The sequence below is a fragment of the Sipha flava genome, unplaced genomic scaffold, assembly GCF_003268045.1.
Source record: "Sipha flava isolate LNK unplaced genomic scaffold, YSA_version1 71_pilon_pilon, whole genome shotgun sequence".
NCBI classification, from domain to species: domain Eukaryota; kingdom Metazoa; phylum Arthropoda; class Insecta; order Hemiptera; family Aphididae; genus Sipha; species Sipha flava.
In genome coordinates this window covers 422451-446194 of record NW_020273611.1, presented here as the reverse complement: position 1 = coordinate 446194, position 23744 = coordinate 422451, and the positions used below count along the sequence as shown (strand labels likewise).

General features: G+C 25.5%; 1 protein-coding gene and 1 long non-coding RNA gene across 2 annotated transcripts in view; one reads left to right on the top strand and one right to left on the bottom strand.

Moving 5' to 3' along the window:
* Positions 1–23744, bottom strand: part of LOC112692227 (hemicentin-1-like) — a 255112-nt gene that overhangs the window by 7987 nt on the left and 223381 nt on the right. The window contains exons 14-15 of the mRNA XM_025566837.1: positions 12757–12902; positions 11302–11501 (exon numbers count right to left, since the gene is read on the bottom strand). Of these exons, the coding sequence (XP_025422622.1) occupies positions 11322–11501; positions 12757–12902 (326 nt within the window). The 3' untranslated portion in view covers positions 11302–11321. The remainder of the gene's footprint in view (positions 1–11301; positions 11502–12756; positions 12903–23744) is intronic.
* LOC112692230 lies at positions 20915–21423 on the top strand. The gene is made up of 3 exons (XR_003149397.1): positions 20915–21050; positions 21122–21226; positions 21336–21423. It is a non-coding gene; the product is annotated as an uncharacterized LOC112692230 (long non-coding RNA).

Below are 23744 nucleotides of genomic sequence, written 5' to 3'. Positions count from 1 at the left end.
CAAGAGGCCATTTATTAGGGATGAAACTGAATTAGAAATGAATACCTTGTAAAAAAAAAACACAATATGCTCATAAAAGTGTATAAGTATATTTATATTACATTTTAGAATTAGTGATACTACCGATAATGACTTATTTACGATTAATAAATATAATCTAATTTTATCAGCGCAACAAACGTACGGAATAAAATATGATTTACTTAACTTTCTACTAAAACGATATAATTTAAAATATAAAATATAAATTATGAATTGAAAAATTTTAAATTTTGAATATACATGGTATTCATTTTTCAAGTAACTCCGATGGGCCACTTGTCCAAGAGTCCAAATCAAGGCCTAAAGAGAAAAAATTTCCTAGAGGCCAATTTTGTCAACAAATATTAACTGTGGGTCAGCTGATACCCTGGACTCTCCCTTAGATCCGCCCCTGGTGCCTTCTGCCTATTCGTGTTTTGTTTTTGTTTACCGTACGTATTTGTTCTTCCGTTCGATTTGCGTTCGAGAGCCACATAACAAATAATGTCAAACAAAATCATCGGAAAACCGTTTTTTTTATTACCAGTACATCTTCATTGCTTATCGACCTTATCCCCATGTTAGTCCTGCAAAGTGATTGTGCATTCCGACCTTTATTTTATTTTTACTATCGAAGTCAAAATAACATTTATACGTACGCACGTAATAGTGGAAATTCTTAACGCTCGTTAAACACGAACGAAATTTTGACGCCATCATTTTTAGTCGAACTTGATATACCTTAAACATTAACTTTATTGTGTTTCGACATTTATACTTACATCGCTTGAAACAAAAATAATCACATTCAATCATCCGCCGTAAATTGATTCTGAACTTGTAGGTTTTAAATTATTTTTATTGTTTAAGAAATGAAAACGCGCTGACATTATGCTTTGTTACTACGCAGAGTTGTAGTTAAATCATGCTGTTGTGTAGTTATTCAACTTTATGTAAGAATATCAAAAACTTTGAAATTGCTTGGAAATTTTAAATAATAATGAAAAACACTTAAACATTGACTGTAGTGTTGTATTAATGTGGGTGAAACAAGAGTACCTACCTTGAGTGCCATAGCAACACTCAAGTCTTCGTTTACTTTGCTCGCGTATGCCTCGTTTTTTATTTTCATTTAGAAATTGTTATAATCGACATAACAAAATAATTATTTTATTTTAAGGTTTTTTTTTCATCCCCATTCGAACTATTGACTTATTTCGTTATTTAACCGTTTGGTTTGCTAAACGAATAATTATAATTATGAAATTTGTTTTTTATATATATTAAAACATTTTTTCAATGACCTCAAAATAAATCGATGCAGATGGTCATTTAGAGTTTTAAACGCTTGTATTGTTACCCGTAGTAATTAACAATAAATTAGGGGAGCGTATTTGTAGTGTGAAATAATACGCCATGTTGTTTTTTTTATCACATTTTATATTATGAATAGTATTATTGCACGATATCATATAAAAATAATAATAATAATAATAATAATCGAATATACATATATGGTTATCCAATAGAATTAAAATAAGACATAAAAAGAGTACGATTAGATGTTAAATTTCTAAAATTTTGGATTAAGTAAGCACAATTAGTTCACGAAATTATTAAAGATAAACATGTTTCAGAATTTATAGCATGTATAGTATTTTTAGACTTTAATTATTAATATTGTATAATTTAAGAAGAAATTGTGCATAGAAGAATACATCTAGTAGTACTAAGATTCAAAAAAAATTATATAATGCCAATATTCCAAAGCTTAGATTTCTATAGGCTATGACAGTATAGTATACTCGAGGATTGGAAGATATTTATTTAAAATTTGCCTTCGATGAATCTAAGATGTCATGAGTTTCATAGACGTTCACAAACCTCTTTTTTAGAATATGCAAAAGCTTACTACTGCCTCACCCCATAGTTATTTCAAGTGAACAAAATGCTGGTAAACATTAAGTCTAACTAACTGTTTGATTTTTATTAAAAATAAAAAGTGACTGAATGGCAATTTATTTACTGTTAATATCTTTATAGTTACAATTTAAAATAAATTACAAAAAAAAAAAAAAAAAATAAATATATATATAATACTTGAAATAGTGTAAATAAACAAAAAAATAGTCATATATTTTATTGAAAAAATAGAATAAATTTAATAAATAATTATAACTGATCATAATACAATTCTACGTTCAGTTGAGTTTTTGAAATCATCAATGCCTTTGGGTTTGAATTTATAGCAATTTCTTAATCTGTATTTGAAATTATTAAGCTATTTAATCTCTTTTGAAGCGTAGTACTTTTTAATTTCGTTAGTATATTAAATCGTTATTACATTAGTAAAGAATTAATCAATAATAATATCTGGGAATCAATATAAAAATATAACTATACGTAATTATAGTGTTGTACTAAATTATATACTTAATATAAATTTAAAGACCAAATATGTCATGTTTATTTATTTTTGGTATTTTTAAAAACAAGTCTCTGTGTTCAGAGTATGCAGCTGCATATCACCTACGCTCGCCTACCATGATTTTCACGTTATCTTGAGCATACTTTAATATATATATATATATTTATATTAATATTTTTTAATATATTATAATAAGTATTGTTCAATTTCGTGGATTATCCATTTGATTCTTATTTTTGTATACTTTTTGTTTGTATTAGGTTTGTGACTTTAATACGACTCACAGTCATATTATGTACTTTATTTCAAACTATTCCCAAATGTTTTAAACATTTATTTAAGATGAGTAGAAAACTCACTTCACTATATGCATTTTAACCGAATATGAAAAATGAAATGTTATGACCTTATTCGACTGTTATTGTACAAAAAATATTGTCAATATTGCTTTAACATAGAAGCCGACCAAATACGATGATACAGGTGCTAAAAAATTGTAAATGCGCGGGGAATAATAATAGTTAATTATAGTAAAAATATAATTAGACAATGTAAGTTTTGTATTGTTTAATCATTTTTATCATTGGTATTATTTAATAAACATAATATGAATTATTTAGAATTACGTTCTGAATACAATGTATATCTAATTAATAAATTATAACTCTCCAAATGATCTTGATAGCATAATGAAAGACAAATGCATAATAAGGGCTCAAATATTAAATATTAACATTACAATTTTTTTTTTTTTTTTTTTTTTTTTTTTATCAAATTGTTATTGGAATAATTTAGAGTGAAAATGATTATTTATCATAAATAAGAATAGTATGGAAACGTCACTCAAAAAAAATGTGTTTTTCTCCATACACAAGTATGGCAACATAGGAACAGTAGGTAAACAATAATATTACGTTACAAATAAATGAGTAATAAAACGATAACCGATATCGCATGAATGGTGAAACATATTGCTATCCGTAAAATAATCACAGAGTAATTTAATTCGAGACATCACAATAATAATATTCTGAAATTGTATATAAATATTTTTCATAGATTATGGGCGGATAAAAAAATATTAAAATTTTTTCTAAATTCAGTTAAAAAAATCAACAAAGAACTAATTTTATTTTTCAAGTAACACATTAACATTTCACCATTACTTTGAGGGTGTATGTGCTGTCACTAGTGCCGTAACTACACTAATTTGGGCTTGTGTGTAAATAAAATGAATGCCCTTCCCCATGCGTCCGGACTCTGCAGGGGAGCATTACCTATAATTAATTGTAATCAACTTATTTTGATTTCGATTAAATAAGTCGCAAAAGAAACGTTGATGTACGGTTTAGATGTAAAAAACAAAATCAAATGATTACTGTTAATTTCTATTAATAATTATTATTCAAAATGATTTTATTTTCTTGCTTTCTACATATTTTTCAATTATCATTGGGTCCTATTATAGGCTGGGACCATGTTTGATACATGTAGCACATCCGATTATTGCGGTACTGACTGTCATACACTACAATCTTCGATGAGTGTTTTTGTAAGAAATTACAAAATTATATTTTTTGCGATATAATTGATCAGATATATTTAATTTTTATTAAAAAGTTAAAAAATACGTATTATTATTTACTTCTATGTATGATATATGTAATTAATCCTAGTCTGTTTTATTTATTTCACTTGATACAATATATATATATATGATATGTGTATGTGTATAATTAGAATAAACGGTCATATTAAACTATGCATGGAACCAAGTCATATGTGTAAAACTAGGGGGAGGAGGCTTAGCCTCTCTGAATATTTTCATACCTTTCCCAGATTAAGAATAATGAATTTCAGAATTTTTTGTTTGAGAATGAGATGAAATAAAATCTAATAAATTGTAAAATCAATACACGAAATAATTATTAAGTTAGGCAATTCTTGTTATTCGGTTTACTATAGTTTTCGCTATACTTAGGAATATCTTAAATCAAAATTTGGTTTACAAAATCGTGTTTTTTCATCTTCTTGGCTATAATTTGAAATGAACCTATAGTATTGAGAAGCAGTGTTGAGTATTATCTAGATAATAAACAAAATTAGTTATTTGATGAATTATCTTAGATGAATTATTGAGTTATCTACCGTAATTCATCTTGATAAATAAATACGAGTATATTTATTCAAATCAGTCGCTACGCGAACGTCGTCCGGTACACATGTGTCCTATTCTGTTGAACATAAATCGTTATTTCTTAAACCCGAGTTTACAGAAAAATTTAATTTTACTACAGATGGATGCAGGTAAAAAATCTGATTCAACCCGAATTTTCCTCGTATGAATATATCACTTCTCGACTAGAAATCTACAATAAACTGGTAATTATAATTAATCTGCCATACACACACGGTTTCCCTGACTGTCACAGTCGGCGGCAGCCGTAATCTCTTCTCTTACGTAACTCGATAACGAACAATGTCTAAAAATGGTAATGCTAATCTAAATCGTAATAATAACAGTTCAAACTATACCAAATCTAATACATCCCGCATACAGAGTGCTTCAAGTGACGATGTATTTTCGAACACCAACGAAAACAACATAAATATTCCTGAATATAAAATAGTACAGTACAAAAATAAACTAATTAAAGTAAATTTTAGTTACGCCTATGAAGCCGGTTGTTTTAATTTTTACTAATTGTTTTCCATAATAATTTTCAATGTTTTTTTGTGTAAATTTACGAGAAAAGTATAAAAAAAAAAAAATTAATGTGAAATTAGGGTTGTTGGTGTTTTTGTAAATAAAAAAAATATTTATTTTTTCAGTTTGGGTATTAAGTTTTAACTTTATTTCAGGTATGACACACAAGTCTCAACTTTATGAAATGTAATATAATACCTTTTTATTTTGATATATAATGAGTTACAAAACACAGTACATCTCTAAATATTTATCGGTTAATAATCTTTATATTTGAATTAAATATTACATAGTTCAACAAAAATTTAGAAAAAATATTAATATTTTTTTCTGAGCTAGTAATGACACAGGACTAAACTTAGTGGACATTTTATGACATATTATTTTATTTAAATATTTAGGCAAGATTAAATTTATCCGTGTTTTTCTTTCATTTTATATTCTATAAGTGAATATTTAACATACAATATACATAGTATACATACTTTATGAATTAATAATTTCCTACAACTCAGCCTCATTGAAATGGCAGTCGATATTTTACGCATTATATTAATATATATAATATTTTTGTCTCTGTGTATGTGCATCGAAGACAGGTATTTCAATATATAAATAAATACACTCATGCGCCGATATTTGAAGAAAAAGGTGTTTGAAAATGAGAAAACATGAAAAAATATCATATCTAAGTATAGAGGACAATTTGGAAATGCATATTATAGCTTAAGAATATTTTGAACCCTAAGTGGAGAGGAAGACCTTAATATACAAATGTTGAGATGACATTGGATCTTGGAATGTGCTTCATTATGTTTTCGACTGTTATCGAAAAAAAAGAAGAGAATATTAATAACCAACAAGCATAAGTGTATACAATATATAAAATATACACAACATAAATATTTTAGCTAGAGGAGATTAATGGTCTTGTATTGTTTTTCTTTTATTTAAAAAAAACAATATATATTTATATGTAAATATATAATTGCAGTACTTCGCATTTGTTTATGGTTTAACAATTATTTTACGTGCTTACTAGAAAAAAACGTTTTAGATTTTAATTAAGTTTATGAATTATTCAGTGTAGAAAATGTAAATTTATTTAATAATACATTTAAAAATAATGATAATTTGATCATTAAATATATATTGATCCATTTTATATGGTATTCAAACATAGTAGTATTTATGTATTTTTTTTACCGTATAGTACATAATTAAGCAGGTACAATTGTTATCAATAATATATTTATTTAATCGTTTTTATCTTCTAAACGAATTAGGCCATTGGAAAAAATCTTCAGTAATACACTTTTTTGTATTCTAATGTGATTCACCTGAGGTTCAGTTATATATATATATATAAAAAAAAAGAAAAGTATAGAACATTTCCATAATTTACAATATGTTATTTTAAAGTTATGCTTATGAATTTCCCTTAATTAGTATTCATAACATATTATAACACGGAAAGAATAAGGATAGAAAACACTAAAGGAATTTATAATACTATACTGAACTCAAAATTAAAATACATTTTTAAATAATCAAACAATAAAGAAAATAATTTTTTAAAAATATTTAAGTCAAATTCAGTAGAATAAAAATTCCAAATAGAAAAATAAGTCTGTTTATAAAAGAAATCTTTTTTTAAATTTGTCTTCCAAGGTTCGAAAAATCTTTGAGATGTTTATCGGAATTTAAATTGACTTTAACGAATTTTTTATTTTATTTAAAGTTAAACTAATGTTATCAAATTGTAAACATTATACAATATTTAATAAATTAAAATACATATAATAAAAATTAAAAAAAGAAAGAATTTTTATTTAAAAAAATATGAATTATAGTTACTCGGAGATTATAGAATTCGTTAATATTAATAAAAACAATCAAGATATTATGTTTTCGATTATACAATAATAGAACAGTTGGAATTTAAATTCATTAAATTCAAAAATTACCAAAATAGCAGAGGTAAGTGATTTACGTTGTAACAAGTATACCATCAGAGGCTGTCTGTGGCACTATGTAACATACTAATAATGGTCACTACGCACCACCACGACGCGCCGTGTTCATATTCAACAGTGAATAAATATAGAACAAAGTACCAAAAGAGGGCACGTTTAGACACAACCGGTTAAGTGTGAGATAATGTATGGTTCGGTGAAAGAAGATTTTTAATATATGGAACTGTAAATATATACCAAACGAAAAAGAAGATTAAAATCTGTGTGCTTATCAAAATTAGGAGAGGAAATTATTAAGCGGGAAAGTATATAAAGATCAATCTGCGACAATAGGAAACGGAATTCGGCATGTAATCGGCACCAGCGTACATACATATAAGACCACGTTTCCGGAAAGAAGAACAACTAAATCCCAGTCCTTGTAATAGTATACTAAAGATCTAGAGCTCTGAGTACGGAGATTATCGGGCTTCCTAAATCTGTTTACTTCTCTCTACCTACAAACTCTTTCCTTGCAGTATACCTACCTATCGCTCTGGATACGGAGTAATCCGTATTGTCGGATTTATTAGCGTAGTACACACGCAAGAATCTATCTCCCTACGACATCTCCATTCCATATCTAACATAAAATGTAGTTAGTGACCGCTGTATCGTCCCCTACATTTTACCGCAATACACATCACTATCACTTTATCGTTATTCCCATCGTGCATGCTGCCGCAGTTCATATCAACATTGATATTATTAAAACAGTGAGTCAAACGAAACCTTTATAACTATATATGTGTATATATGTGTATATCAATTTACTTCTAAATTGTTATTTTTTTTTATTTTGATTATTATTATTATTATTATTATTATTATATTCATTATATAAATATATGTATGAAATATATGTCTACCTGTTAAATGTATTTAATAAATAAACAAAGTAATGTGCTTATGTAAAAATAAATGTGTTATGAGTTGTGTTATTGTAATGAGTTCATTACAACGTGGAAACATTTTTGACTAGTCAGAGCATTTTTATTGGACTCTGGGTACATATTATTTTATGTTTCTCCCTCTGTAAAATGGAACTTATTGAATCAATATTGTTAGTCATGACATATTTTATGTGTGTCTGAAGAAATTTACATAATTTTCTGCTATAAAGTCATGTTAATGAATTACTGAAAACAAAGATTTCATGGGTGTGTTTGACAGCGAAAACTTTAAAAAGTTATGCACTATATTTTTATTATTTGTGTACTATTAGCTTATCGCAATACGATTGATACGTAATACGTGTATGTACTCGTACAAATATAATATCTCATTTAATAAACTGTATTTAGTTTACAATTTCATATTGTTTTATGTCATAATAGTTTAAATATTAGTTAATATCATATTAGTCATATTAGTTAAAATACATTTGGGATACTAGTAGAACTAAACGAACTAAATGATTTTAGTAATATTCAACTTGAAATTCACTTTGACTCTATATATTTATGAAACTTTAAGTTCATCATCCGTAGCACAATCGTATGAAAACTTTATTAAGTTTCGGTTATTACTCTGACATTGCATACTTTTATAAATAAACAACTTGATAAGTAATACACGGCTTATGTAATGGTATAATATGATTACCAGAGGTTTCTTGAGTTTCGTGTACAGATGTAGGAGATAAAATAAAAACACAAGCATTTTTAAGTAATAATTTTCAATCTAAAGAATCATTAGAGTATAAACACTATTCACATTAAACTACTCAAAAATTCGTCTAATAAAACTATGTGGGTATTTATGTGTTTGCGCACATCAGATCGATAACCTTTTATGTGTTAAATGTTTTTTTAAATTGATTTGCAAATGCCTAATAAAAGTGTATGATCCGTGTGATGCATTATAAAATATGTTAAATTTTCACGGTGCAGATAAAGTCGTGTGTAGTTGACGTATAATATGTGTAAGTATTATGATTCTTTACGATAACCTTAATCAAATAGTCTAATATTTTTCCCTCGATTCGTGCGCTGACCTCCGTAACCCTTCCTAACCTAACCTCCACTAAACCCCATACTTATCATGCTAATCGTGTTAGAGTTCGACGGATTCATAATTCAGGTGCTATGAAAAACTTGTTAACATCCAAGTTCATTACATTTGAATAGTACCTGTATATTATAAATAATATAATTTATATTATGTATACGTGTTCATGATACGCGCTTATATACGTCTTAACTTGTTTTGGCTGTTTGCACCAGAAGAAAGCTCAAGCGGTGAATTGAAATATTTAGTTTACTCGTATAAGTCCGTGCGGCAAAGAAAAAATGTCATTTAAATTGTAAGATATTACGCAAGTACCTACTTAACCCATGTTGTTATATTTAAACAAAATTGTGGGTAGAATAATTTTTGGTGATATTCTCAAATATTGGTGGAGCTTTTATCTCATGGAATTACTTTTATAATCTTCACGTTGCCGTGTTAAACTCGAGTGTATATTATGTACTCAGGAATATACATAATTCCCGCGAAAGCTTTGTCACGAAATAGGGAAAAATACAGGTGTGTCAAAAAAAAAAAAATCTATAGTTTATAGCCCTCAAACGATGTATTTTATTTTTATAAGTGTTTCTTTGGATCACACATTATTTATATAAATCTATGGAGTCGATCATTATCTCGATTGCAAACTTTAAAGAAAATGCACTTGAAAGCCGTTTAAAATCAATCATATTCGTTATGAATTTTATTGATCAGTATTTTGAAATGTTTGTTGGTTGTTAAATTTATATATGAAATTGTTCAAATATTGTAATTTTTTTACTTAACTATTGATACGATCGGATACTGTGATGCTGTATAGATATTATCTATTATTAATTGTTTCATATAATTATTACAAATACAATGATACAATTTGACTGATCATACTTATTTTATATGGACTCAATAAATAAATGAAACTTAAAATAATATGATAGTTTTTGTTTTATACAAATTCAATGAAAATATTAATATAATTTTACTTCGGGCTTATACAAACTCATTTTGAGAATAAATTAATTTCATAAACGAATACTGTACAATATTTATACATTTTTTAAGGTTTTAAATTATTTGGTTTTTTGATATATTGTAAATGGAATGAATATTAATAATTATATGAATAATAATAATACTAATTACTTCAAATTCAAGTAATTAATAAGCTGTTTCTAAGAGGAAAAATAATAATTAACTCTAATAAAATTATATTGCGTGTCTTACATTTACAATGGTGTACATACGGGGGGGGGGTCCCGGGTTCAAACCCTCCAAGGCCAAAAAAAAAGAAAATTGTTTTATTATTGATGACGTGTAATATATTCGTAGTTTCATTATTACGCTTTGAACTTAAAATATACAATTATATAAATATTATGATAATTAAATAATTATATTGATAGGTGTTTGAAAAGTTTTGTTAACTATGCTGTTTTTAAGTTCCAATAGTTATTAATTTACTGTAATGTAAAAGTAAACTGTAAATTGGTAAAAATGTTGTATAAAATAATATCTGTTTATAGCAGTTATTTATCTTATTTATCAGTGCAACGAAAAAAAAAAAAGATAACGATTATTTTTTGTAAACCCCCTTCCTAAAGCAAGATCGAATGTACGCCACTATACATTTATATGTGTCAAAAATAGCATAAGGGTCCAAATAAAATTACTACTTATAAAATGGAAAAGATATAATAAAAAACGAATAAACAAATCCTTATTTAAATAAGAATTTTTAAAAATCATTAAATATATTAAATAAATATAATCATACCTATGTACCTATGTTCGAGGTAAATTTTTAAAAATAAGTTGTTCTCTAAAATACCAATATCCTAAAAATGCATGACTCTGCATTGAATGTTTAACTTATCAAAAATTAAAGTTAATTGTACACAAATTCAAATCCTTGTTTTTTCAATGTCAAACTGATTGTAAACCTATATTGTACTCGTTTACGTATCTTGCACACATTTCTTTAATTGAAATAATGTATGTTTATGGATACTGATTATAAAATGTAAGCTCAACCAAAAATGAGTTACATTTTATTAAACTTATTTTTGTTAAATTATGTTATTCTTATAGGTACATAAAATAAATAAATCATTGATAATTACCTAAAATGAACTATGCTAATCTATACAATGCTTTCTATTTCCGTGTACGGTTTAGCTATGCTGGTATACACCATATCCTGTGTTGGAACCGATTTGTGGTTTGGATACACAACAAACGATTCACATGTCTTTAGTTGATTACTATTCCGCATTCGTGAAGTGAATCTGACATTATTTTTGTCGTTCACACGGTTTTCCAACTGAAAGAGTAATAATTATAACAACAGTATGGGAAATAGAAATTAAAATATTTAAATATACCAAAAAGAATAACTATTTAGGTTTTCGTATTAATTGTTATTATGCAATTAAGTGTAAGTATTAAGCTACTTACATTGAACAGTTAATTATTTCGTGTATATATACTTTACATTTATAATTTTTTTTTAATAGGAAATTAAAGTTCTTACCTAAACTGTAATAATTATTAACTTACTCGAATGTATTAGAATGATCTTTATATGAATCGAGATTTTAGTTTTTTTTACTTCAACAAAAATTGCAGGATTGGAATTCAAGTTTATATAGAGTAAAAAATATATAAATAGTTATAATTATTTCTTTTAATACGCCTATTGTGGATCCTAACGGTTAAGCGGAAAATTTAGGGAGATAGAGGGTGTAAGTCTTACCATAATTATATTTATTATGATTTTAGATGATTTTTGTCATTTGAAAAATAAAAAGTAATGTGCATACTTGAAATCCTGCATATTATCCATAGTTTAAATTTACTGACAGCACAAATCTATTTTTGGACGAAAACTGATTTTTTTGATTTCTAAAAGTTTTCTCCCATAGTCATTGCTATTTGCCTATTTATGTCTATTTATAATATTACAATATATTTTATTTTTATTATCTAAAGAGATTAAAATATCTAATAGATATCAATAGTAAAGATAGACACAAGATTTTATACATACATATACAATAAATATACAATGTATAAAAAAAATAATTTAATAAATACTAAATAAGATTTGTATGATTATTAGTATTGTATATTGTATATTACTCAGTTATTAAAGAATCAAACTATTTTTGAGATATATATTGGAGATTTCATTATAAATTAAAAAGGAATTCGTATTTTAAAATCGTTTATTACATAGTCATATCCATAAATATTTTTATTGTATATGTAAAATTTTTACTAGTCAAATATCTAAAATGTTTGATTTAACGATTTTGATAATAAACTAGTTTTGTTTGGAATTATTCTTAAAATTTATCTATTGAAAAAAAAACAGTTTAACCCATTCTAAGTGATATAGGTATATCCATAAAACAGTTTTATAGTATGGCTTAAATTTCAAAAACTAAGTGAGTACCTTTAAGTTGTTTTGTATTTTAAATCCTCATTTATTAGTATATATAGTTATAATTTTAATATGTAATCATAATTAATTAGTAATTTATTATACTAATATTTTCATAAATATTAATACTAGCCTGTAACGAACACGAAGTATTTTTGTTTTGTATTGCTAATATCGAATACGAGGGTTCTAAAGCAATTTCGTTACATCGTCCATTTTGTAGAGATTCTTGAATTTTTATTTGTATTTTCGATCCAACTGGTATTCCACTTTCATCTTCTGAAAATACAATAGAAGAATTATTAATTATTTTTATTAAATAAACTCCTACAAATTTATATGAATATATGTTACAGTTAAGCGATAATAATAAAATTATAAATTATAAAGTTATAAAGAGAACAAATACTTACAAACTACTTTATAAACTACTTTACAGATAAAATATTTTCACTTTAACAAAATTATAATAATATTTGTGTTTTAGTTTTTGGATCACCTTGGATTGTACATGATTGTACATGATTTAATACGTTTATTATTAAACTATTGGCAATACGATGAAATATAGACGCAATATAACATTTCTATCAGTTTATCAGAATACTAGGATTTTTATGTAAATTGTAAAACATTTATCAATTATTATTTATTATGCTCTTAATTAAGAGAAAAATTAAAAGTTTGTAATTATTACTACACTTAAAATAAAATCTTCAAAACTATGCTTCTGTCTTGCATTAAATATAATGAGCATTTTGAAAGTTATATGGGCTTTAACATTTTAAATTATAATTACTGCGTAATTTATTAGCAACAATAGTAATTTACACGGAATTTAAACAGCTAAAAGCTTCTTGAATATAAATAGCTAAGAACTGTTGAATATTTCGGTCGATTCAAAAGACATGCATTTTGTATAATGTTAAATCAAATCAGTTCATTGCTTTGATAGTAGTAAAAAAAAAAAAAAATAAATAAATAGCGTTATTTGGCTAATGTATTATCTACAATTACAATTATTGTTTAAGTATCTGTATGCATATTTAGTATTTTGTGAACCACACAGCAAAAGAGTAATATAAATATATGCTCCAGGTCGAAGGTCGGTCGTCATTCGTTAGCAAGTACTAAAATTAATGATAGTTATTAATTCGTGGTGTAATAGATAACGATTAAAATCATTGTAATATAAACAAAAAACCTTTTCAATTTCGATTTATAAAAATACCGACTGATCAATGATTCGTGTATTCGTATCTCGATATATTTTTTAATCGTAGATATTTTAGTACCCAGTAAACATTGTTACACTTTTTTAATTTTGAAATTAAAAACAACTTATACATAAGTAGTTGATCTTTTTATGACATAGTTCAGCGATTAAGGAATTTTTATAAAATTAATAATAATTACGTATTAGTAGCAGACGAGCGATTTCTGTTAAACACTATACATTGGTTGAACGAGTTATAAAAAAAATTATAAAAATACAAGAATGCAAACAATAGCCCATTCAAAGAATCGTGATTTTATTGTCCAATATTTCTGAGAAAATTGTATTCTATAGTAAACTATTGTTGGTATTGTATTAAATGTATTGCTTATTGTGAGTGTTATAAGCGAAATCAGTTTGTGTATGTTTAAATTGTGTCATTTATTACAGAGTATTCGGTTTTTGCTATCTTATGTCATTAGAAATAGAGTTAAATATAGGTATTATGTACAGTATTAAAGTTATTTATTATGTGTACCTAGTATAAATGTGATTCTGTTATTTTTTGATGTAGAACATAATTTTTGACTAATCAAAGAAAGAATTGTTATATTCGAGTAAGTTACGTAGTTTAAGATACCTTTAAGTCTGCTGGTTTTTAGATGTATATATAATATTATATTTAAGTAATAGGAATTATAATATTCACATAAAACTTATAATTTCCGTATTTCATTTGAAAATATTTTTAAAAATGAACTTAACTATCTACGTTATAGTATGAGTATTCTGTTGTTGTTAATTCAGTAATTGTTGAGCTTAATTGTTAAATGTAAAATGCTTCAAATAAAAATAGAATAAATCAAAATAGTATGAAATTATTCATTATAAAATAAAACGTCAAGCTATATCAATTAATTCTACACCATATTTTAATTTTTAAATCCTTACAATAAACAAATTGGGTAATTTTTCTAATTTTTAGCATTAAAATAAAACTATACATATTTAGCAAATTTAAATATTAGATATAAAATTTGCTGTAATTTTTTATATTAGGAAAACTACTTAGAAAATGTGTACATGACCATTAGAAAATTAGCTTCCAAATCCAATATGTCAGAGAAGATACAACTAAATGGCTAAACTTAAGTTCTAAGAATTTCAATTTTATTGAATAATTTTTGTTGATTTACTTTCTGAAAAAGTATCAATTGAATAAAAAAAAAAAAATAATGTTAAAAGGGCAATTATATTTGAGTAACATTAAAGTTTTAAAATGAAATTTAATTGTATTTACCAGCTATAAAATTATTTTATGATATGTTTCAAGAATCTCATAAATTGGTCTCATACTGTATTTTTCTAATTGTAATTAAAATAACTAAATAAAGTTAATCTTGATTGGTTTTTAAAAAATTATTTTTTAATATAAATTATGACAGAATGAATAATCACGTTAATATTATCATAAATGTTAAAAATATGAATTATGATGATACAATATGTAAGAAATAGTACACTTGTTTTTGTGTCAGTGATATGGCTTGTGCAGTTTTGTGTGTATTTTATTAGATTTTAGAGGGGTATAAAGTTTAATAATTTAACAATAATGTTTTTTTTTCTGAGATTTAACTATCGAGTAGAAATTCAACACCAAAACAGTTCGGAAATCGGATTTATAAGTTGCCCCTATAGAGAAGAAATTTTTCTATTTGTAAAAGGAACTTGGAAATAAAATAAAAATGTCGTGCAAGTAATCACATTCATTTTTGATTTCATAGCTCACAAACAATAATGTTCATAACTTCATGTTTTTTGAAAACTCTTACAAAACAGTATATTTAAATTAATGTGGTTTCGTTTCTAAAACTCTATTATGTTTAATTGAAACTGGATGAATCGTTTTAAGCTTTTTTAATCAATTTTTGAGGGGAAAATGTTAGCCAACATTTTTGAAATATTTCGATTTGGTATGTTTTGTTTAGTGTAAAAGAAAAACATATGAGAGGCCATATGAGTAATTTATACTTGTCGAAATTCACTTATACTGGTAGTTTTTTAATTTTTTTAAATATTTCTTTTTCTTCTCCTTCGCCTTTCTCCCAACTGTTTGGGGTTGGCCACCCACGTCCTAAATCTCCACTCATCTCGATTTTTTACATCATAAATTTTTTTAAATATTTATTTATTTATTTAGTCTTAATATATATTGTATATACTATATATCTTATATTGTAATAAATAAAAAATATTCAATGTATTTTGAAATTTACATATAGCAATTTATATTTGATAAACGTATAATATAATTTATACTCGAATTTAGACGTGTAATTAAATAGGTAATTTAATTTTTATTCATATTTAAACAAAAATGGACTGTTAATCATTATTAAAAATACATAGTTAACTTTAGCTTAACAATTTACGAATTTTATAAAAAACAACTTTTCACCGAGTACTATATCTGGCGATATATTTATTTTATTTTATGCTTCAAATAACAAAATTACTGCAGTACATCATAAAGACTTATAAATAAAACAAAAATATAGATATTAACGATTTACATAAAAAGAGGCAATCCAATTATTAAATGTATACTAGATACAGTTTTAAGTAAATATTGAAGATTATATTAGCGTTTTAAATTCATTATAATCTTTTATAATCTTATTAAATTAAATTAGTAGAATTTAATATAAAAATATAAAGGATTTTAATATTGTAGACACGATTAAAAATTATATACATTATGCATCGTACACAAATGTCGCCATTTTGTTTTATTATTTATTATAAGTATACGAGTATGCATAAGCATAATATTTTAAAGTATAATCCATATTTATAAGAGATACAATATCTGTACTAACCTATGAGATCAAATAATTATAATAGTGAGTATACCAGAGGTTCTCAAACAGGATGCCGCGGCACCCTGGGGTACCGCGAACTTAAATTTAGGGTGCAGCAAAAATATTTGAAATATATATATTTTTTTAAACGCCTTCATGAAAAATATAGCACTGTGCAGTGGCGCACACCGGGAGGGTCGGGGTGTCGACTGACACCTCTTAGAGAATTTGTGGATGACTAGTTCTGTGTGAACTTTTATGAATATTTGTTATAATTTAATACTAACCAATTTTTCAGCTATCCAAATTAACATGCTAATTATGGTTACCTTAGAACTAAAACTTATAAGTAGTAGGGCTCAATCCCAAAAATTATGTTATACAAATTTATATATTAATACCCAAAAAATTGAAAAATATTTAATATTAGGTTTATTTTAAACGTTTTTATTTTTAGTATCTTTGTTAGTAAGAAAAAACCAAAAACACTTAAAAATAAGAATTGCACTATGCCTAAACTCAGATTTTACTGGTGGGGGTGAGTGGATACCTCGAAATATATATTTTCGACACTTTTGTCAAAAATCTATTGTGCGCCACTTGCACTGTGAGTAATAAAACAGACTATATTTTATGTCTATAGTATACAATCTATTGTGTATAATTAATTAGGTATATATTATATAATTTAATGTTTCAATTATATATAATTTAATTATATATAATTATATATATAATATAATTATATATAATTTTTACATAGTAATACTGAGATGTTCAATTTATTTTAATTTTCATACTGGTTCGATTGCTATCGATTTGATGTGAACTGTTTTAAAGTTATTTATGGTGAAATACTTGTGACTTTATCTTATCTTTATTGTTTATTAATGCTAAATTAAACCGAAGTTACAAAATATAAATTTAAATATGTGATATATTACTATTGCGCATTCAGTATAAACTATAGAGTATAGAGCATAGGCTATAGGGTGCATCCAAATTTTTAGAAAATAATAAAGGGTGCTGCGAGTCAAAAAAGGTTGGGAACCTCTGGAGCATACAATTAATTATACTATATTAAATATGGGCAGTAATCACTTCTAAGAATCGTTTTAGAATTTCTTTTATTTTATTTCTTCGAAATATCTCAGATATAATATATTTATATACTATATAGACTGTAATAATACGTAATTAATTTTTATCTAAGCCAATTATTTGAATAATTCATATTGAAAAAATGTATACATATTCAAACTTACTAAGATTTATTTTTTAGAAAATAAAACGTAGAAAATATTTGTTTACATTGAGTATAAAAAAAAATTGTAAATAATTTATGTTGATATTACTCGAATAATAACAACAATGTATAGTACAACCAATAAAAATAACCTTAAAGTAGTACCATTACTCCAACGCCGCTTTAGACGAGGATGACCTCAAGCCTAATTATATAAATATATGTTTTAATACAGTTTTAATATTTAATTAATTTATCATTTAGTTACTACTACATTATAAATAATATTAATTTTATTTATCGTAATTAGAAAAACGATACATTTACGATACATGTATATATCGTATATATTTATCATTACAAGATATATGTAGATAGTGCAAGATAGAAATATTAAAATAAATAATATTTCTTATTAGTAATAATAATAGTATATAATATAATTTAAATTAATTCATTAGACTCAACAGATAATCATATTTCATAATATATTTATATATGTATTATGCATTTTAATTGTATTCAGAAAAACGAAAGTGATGTGTTGTATTTAAATTATCTAATTTGTTTACGTGTATATATTGGCCGAATAATGGTAAAAAGAATTATATTTTAGATTCACTAGAATATATATTGTAACATTTGATTATTTTATGAATCAATTATTTCCCTTCTGATAAGTGTTATTTGACTCTGTCGGATTTTTATTCGAAATAATTGTGATTTTAATAAAATGTCTCGAAAAAAAGTTCTAACCTTGGAAACTATTAATATATTATATTATCTGGTTAATAAGTACAGAATATTCAGAACATTCAGAACATCATGGCAGAAAAAATGATGTCATATTTTTTCGATCATTCTACTAAACCATTATTTGTCGGAAAAGGTGACGAAAATATATCATTTGAAGTATCCAATAAATATTGGGTAGGTTTCTTATAATTTTATAATTCATGCGAAAATTAATTCAATATTGAGTCGTATGGTATATTTAAATGTATTAGTATCTATAATAGGTCACAATATATATAATTAATATAATTATATAAATGCCTAATTCATATTTAAAATCATTGTATGGCAAAAAAATGAGTTGTAAAACGAAATCTATTGTAACTTAATTTTTTGTATTCATCCAGACGGTCAATTATAAGCCACTGGCGTCCGAAATTCAGAATCGGTTTCCTCTCACTAAGATTATCCAAATCCATAAGTTGAGCACTATTTCCGATTTGATCCTTTCGCTGTCGTATAGCAAAAACTGGAGTCGATAAATTGCGTCCCCCAAAAAAGGTCATAGTTATATATTACGTAAATTGCGTCCCAGATATATTTGAAATGTACGTAAATTGCGGCCTGAGAGTATTCCGATTTCCAGTTGGCTGTACAATTTAAAGATAAGTATTAACCTCTGATTGATCGATATAGATAATAATAATATGTTCACTAATATAATATATTACTAGCAGCCAGTATGCATTTGATCGAAGACCTTACGCACGAGGTTTTAAGTTGCACTATAGTCTATATGCAACATAGGTGAACATAGGCTTAGCCCCCCAAAAATATCTTAATAGCTCCTCCAAAATGGAAACTTTGTTGGAAATATTATTCATTGTTTTTCTAATTATCTGCTCGTTTTTTTGAAAATCGTAAAATAAGAAATAATAAAAAACTATTTACAATAACATTAACAATACCAATTAGTTCGGTTACTTGCAAAAGAAGTTTCGGTGCAATGAAAAAAATAAAAACTTGGCTAAGGACATCGTTTGTTCAAGATAGGTTCAGCGATCTTTTAATACTGTATATTGAAAAATATTAAAAGCGATGATATTTTAAATATCTTTGCTGATATTTGTCATTAAAATAAAATAATAATTATTTTAAATATACGTTATTTAGTGTTTTTTTTTTTAATAAAATTTAAACATATCTATATTTTTAACAGTAATAAGTCTTACTTGTGTTTGGAAAGGGGGTGTGGAGGCAAAACTCCTGCGGGTTATTTTACATTGAATTATTATAGCCCCCCCAAAAAAAAAAAAAAAAATTCAACCAAATGTTCGCCTATGATATGCAGTCCATAGTTTACATTTTTTTTCAATTTAATAAAAATTGACGTTATGAAAAGCGAAAGGAATTAAACGTTGAAAGTAGTTGATGGTTTCAATTTTCGTTTTCACAAAATGCTAAAAAATGATATTCAGCGCTGATATTGCACAGTTAAAATGTGTAAGTGTTTTTTGAAATTTAATGATAATAATATTTGTATTGATAGTTTTAAAGATCACACAAGTCATTTTAAAATTTTAGAACAAATAATAAATCGACAGAAACTTAACTTGGAGTTAATTTTCTCCGATGTTGCGCTTTAGATAATTATTTACTCGATATTCAATGTCAATTATAATTTGTTTGCTTACTTAGCGTACACTTAGCTTAGATTTTCGTTTTCTACGGATTAATTACTCAGGTACTGCCTCTGTTTTAACTCAATTATAGAGCCTTGTGCGTTATAAATTAGTTTAAAATATTGTGTAATAGACTCCCATCGTCATATCACGTAATTTTACTGCCAGAAATCTAAAACCAGAGAACAGGATCGCCTATTTTTGCGAAGATTCTTTACCATTGGTATTGGCACGTGGTGTGCCCAAACCGAGGACCACGTAATATCGTCATTAAAGATAGACGCGAAGAATTTTTTTTATTATACTCATCAACAGGTCAGGTAAGTTGATCAAAAAATTGTAATTTGTTTCTTTTAATAAAAATAAAAATAAAAATGTACATTAATATTCATTATTCTGTAAGTGATCTTAATGTTTTCGTTGAAATAACCCATGATTTATGTAACCAGTTTTTTCGAAAAATAATACTTCAAACTGACGACTTTCGGATACTTCATTTCATTTAGTTAAATTATATTGTCTCTGATATTCATGCATTTTTCTATTTTTATGCATGTACAATATGAAACGGTTAAGTAACAATATAAATTGTGTGGTTCACCTGACTCATTGGAATGAGAATGAAAATTTGATAACATTTTGGCCGACGGTACTTGGCCAGCAAGAGTTGCCTTTTCGAGACTTCGAGTAATATAAAATTTAATATATTAGAAATTATAAGTAATATACTGATTTTATGTTTATTTTGATAACTAAAGCAGAACGTCAACAGAAAAAAGAAGCAATTATAATTTGATATTGAAGATCTTGAACGCTGGAAGGACCATTTGTTTAATGTAATTCACTATGGATTTGTTAAAAACGTAATGATCAATAAAATAAAAATAAAAAAAAAAATAAGGATTTTAATTATCTTTACTTGAGTTGAGTGATGACTAAAAATATAATTTTATTTTTATTATTTTTATTTAGCACTTTCAGTAAAAACTATTACATGTAATGACTCGCACTCCCAGGATCGGCATGGAGTATACATTGGCCATTATTTATGGTAAGGTCGCCAACCATGGACCAAGACTCGGAAGAGGTCGGAGTACCGTGGATTTTTGATATAAATTAAAAAAATACAATATTATCTATTAGGAAACATTATATGTATTTATTGAACAAACTAAATTGATTCCGAAAAAGCCGACTGGCGTAAAACTCGATCAGAAAGAAAATTAACATAAGAAGTACAAATATAATAATAAAGAAATTACGGGGAACGGGTAATGGAAACCCTTCGAAACATATCAGAAATAATTCATGACAAACTCACAAATTATTATAAAAATAATTTAACATCGTGCGGCTCCGATTGTGGTTACCAACGGATTTGAATATAATGGTCATACAATTAATACAATAAATTAACATCTATAAAATAAAATAATAATAATAATAATAGAAATACCGATCAAGGTGATGCATCAATAATATACAAAAAAAAAAAAAAAAAAAATCATATTACCCAACTCAAATACGTTTGAGGATCGTCCCGGTACGCGTCCGGCCAGACGGATTTGTTTATTCAGTCATGTTGTCTGTATATGGGAAAAAGAACAAGTGACAAAAATTGACGTCGGCCGGATCGTGGATGGTACCCAAAACAATCGACAGGGTTACATAATTGTTATGATTAATAATAAATAATTATTGGCCGGTATTTTACACGTTCGATTGTTTATGTTTCTGTCGGTCGGTCAAACTCCGGACAACGGGTATTAGATAGCGGTGATAGTGTGTGGTGCACGTCGATTGTACAATCGTTGGTGTTTTCGTCGAGCGGCGGTGGATTCACCCGCGGGCTGAAGAGCGCCATCGCAGAATATAAACCAATATATATGTAAAATAATTTCGAACGTTACATACAGTTTAAAAATTAAAATTAAAAATATTAAATTTACGTAATTAATATACAGAATAATAATAATTGAAAAATGGTAATTAAACATTATGATACAATAATATATAAGAATGATAAATAATACCGCAATTACCGAAAACAATAAACAAAAAAAGTTGAGAAAATGTTCATTGATAAATATAAGTTATTTAGACGTGTGTGGTTAGTAATGGTGCTGATACCCAAAGTTAGAAAATCTAACCCATATGAAACATTTACGATAAGACTATTTTCAATCATATTCGGTGGTAAATGTTTAATATTTTCGTTCAAGAAATTTTTTTTTCTTTCAATATAAAAGAGTAACATATGATGGAGCGTTTTAGTATTGTTTTACAGTAGTTACGTAGTTATAATTAATTTTTAAGCATACTTGAGCAAAAATGAATTAAATTGTATTAAGAAACGCCTAATGCACAATTATTTTAAACTTAAAAATGAATAATGATAGTAAAATAGCAAATTTTTCTGAACGAAAAATATAATTAAGTAATTTATTTATTTTACGCTTTAAAAAGCAAAATAACTGCAATGGTATTTAAAACTATTAAATAAAATACAAACGAAGAAATCAGTATCAAAAATTAAAAGTTACAATGAAAAATAAAATGTCCTTTTAAAAAATTATTGAAAGGCTGTGTAAAAATTAAATATTTGAAATTATTTATTATATTTTAATTATAAATTATATAATAGATTGATAATTAACTAAGTTAAATTCATACTTATGTTGAAAATTAAGAAAACAATGTACTGATTTTTTGAAATTGTACGTATAATTTAAAAAAAATGTTGGATCTGTCTTACTATTTAAAAGTCTGCTTAAGTCTACTTATTCATTTATATTTTAATTTAAAAGTCTTTATATTTATATCGGCTTATTAACACTCATGAAAAATATCTTATGAATAAAGTAATACTTTAGTTGCTTTAAGGTTTTTTGAAGAATCATAATTTCAATAATTTTTATACATCTATTTATTCAATCTTTTAGGGATATTATATACGAGTAGCTTATAAAATAACACAATGTGAAAATATAAATTGTCAGCTTTAAATAAAATTGGCTTTTATTATATTTAATTGTATTTATTATTCTGTTATGTAGTGTAAAAGTATACATTTTTTATGAAAATATTTCTTATTCAAAAATAATAATATTATACAATAATTTTAATAGTTATTAACAAAATACATTTATTTTTATTTTTGTATTTCAAAAATTAATCATTATTTCATAATTGTTTTAGATGCACTTTAATTATTTTTGTGGCATTGAAATTTGTTACAGAATTATTAAGTTTGAAGTGCATTGAAATAAAATTTCGTTTATATATTTTACGCTTACATTTCTTAAGGTTGTTAATTTTAATCAATACTTTCAAAGAAAATATTTTTGTAATTCCATTTACTTAACAAAATTAATTTATGTA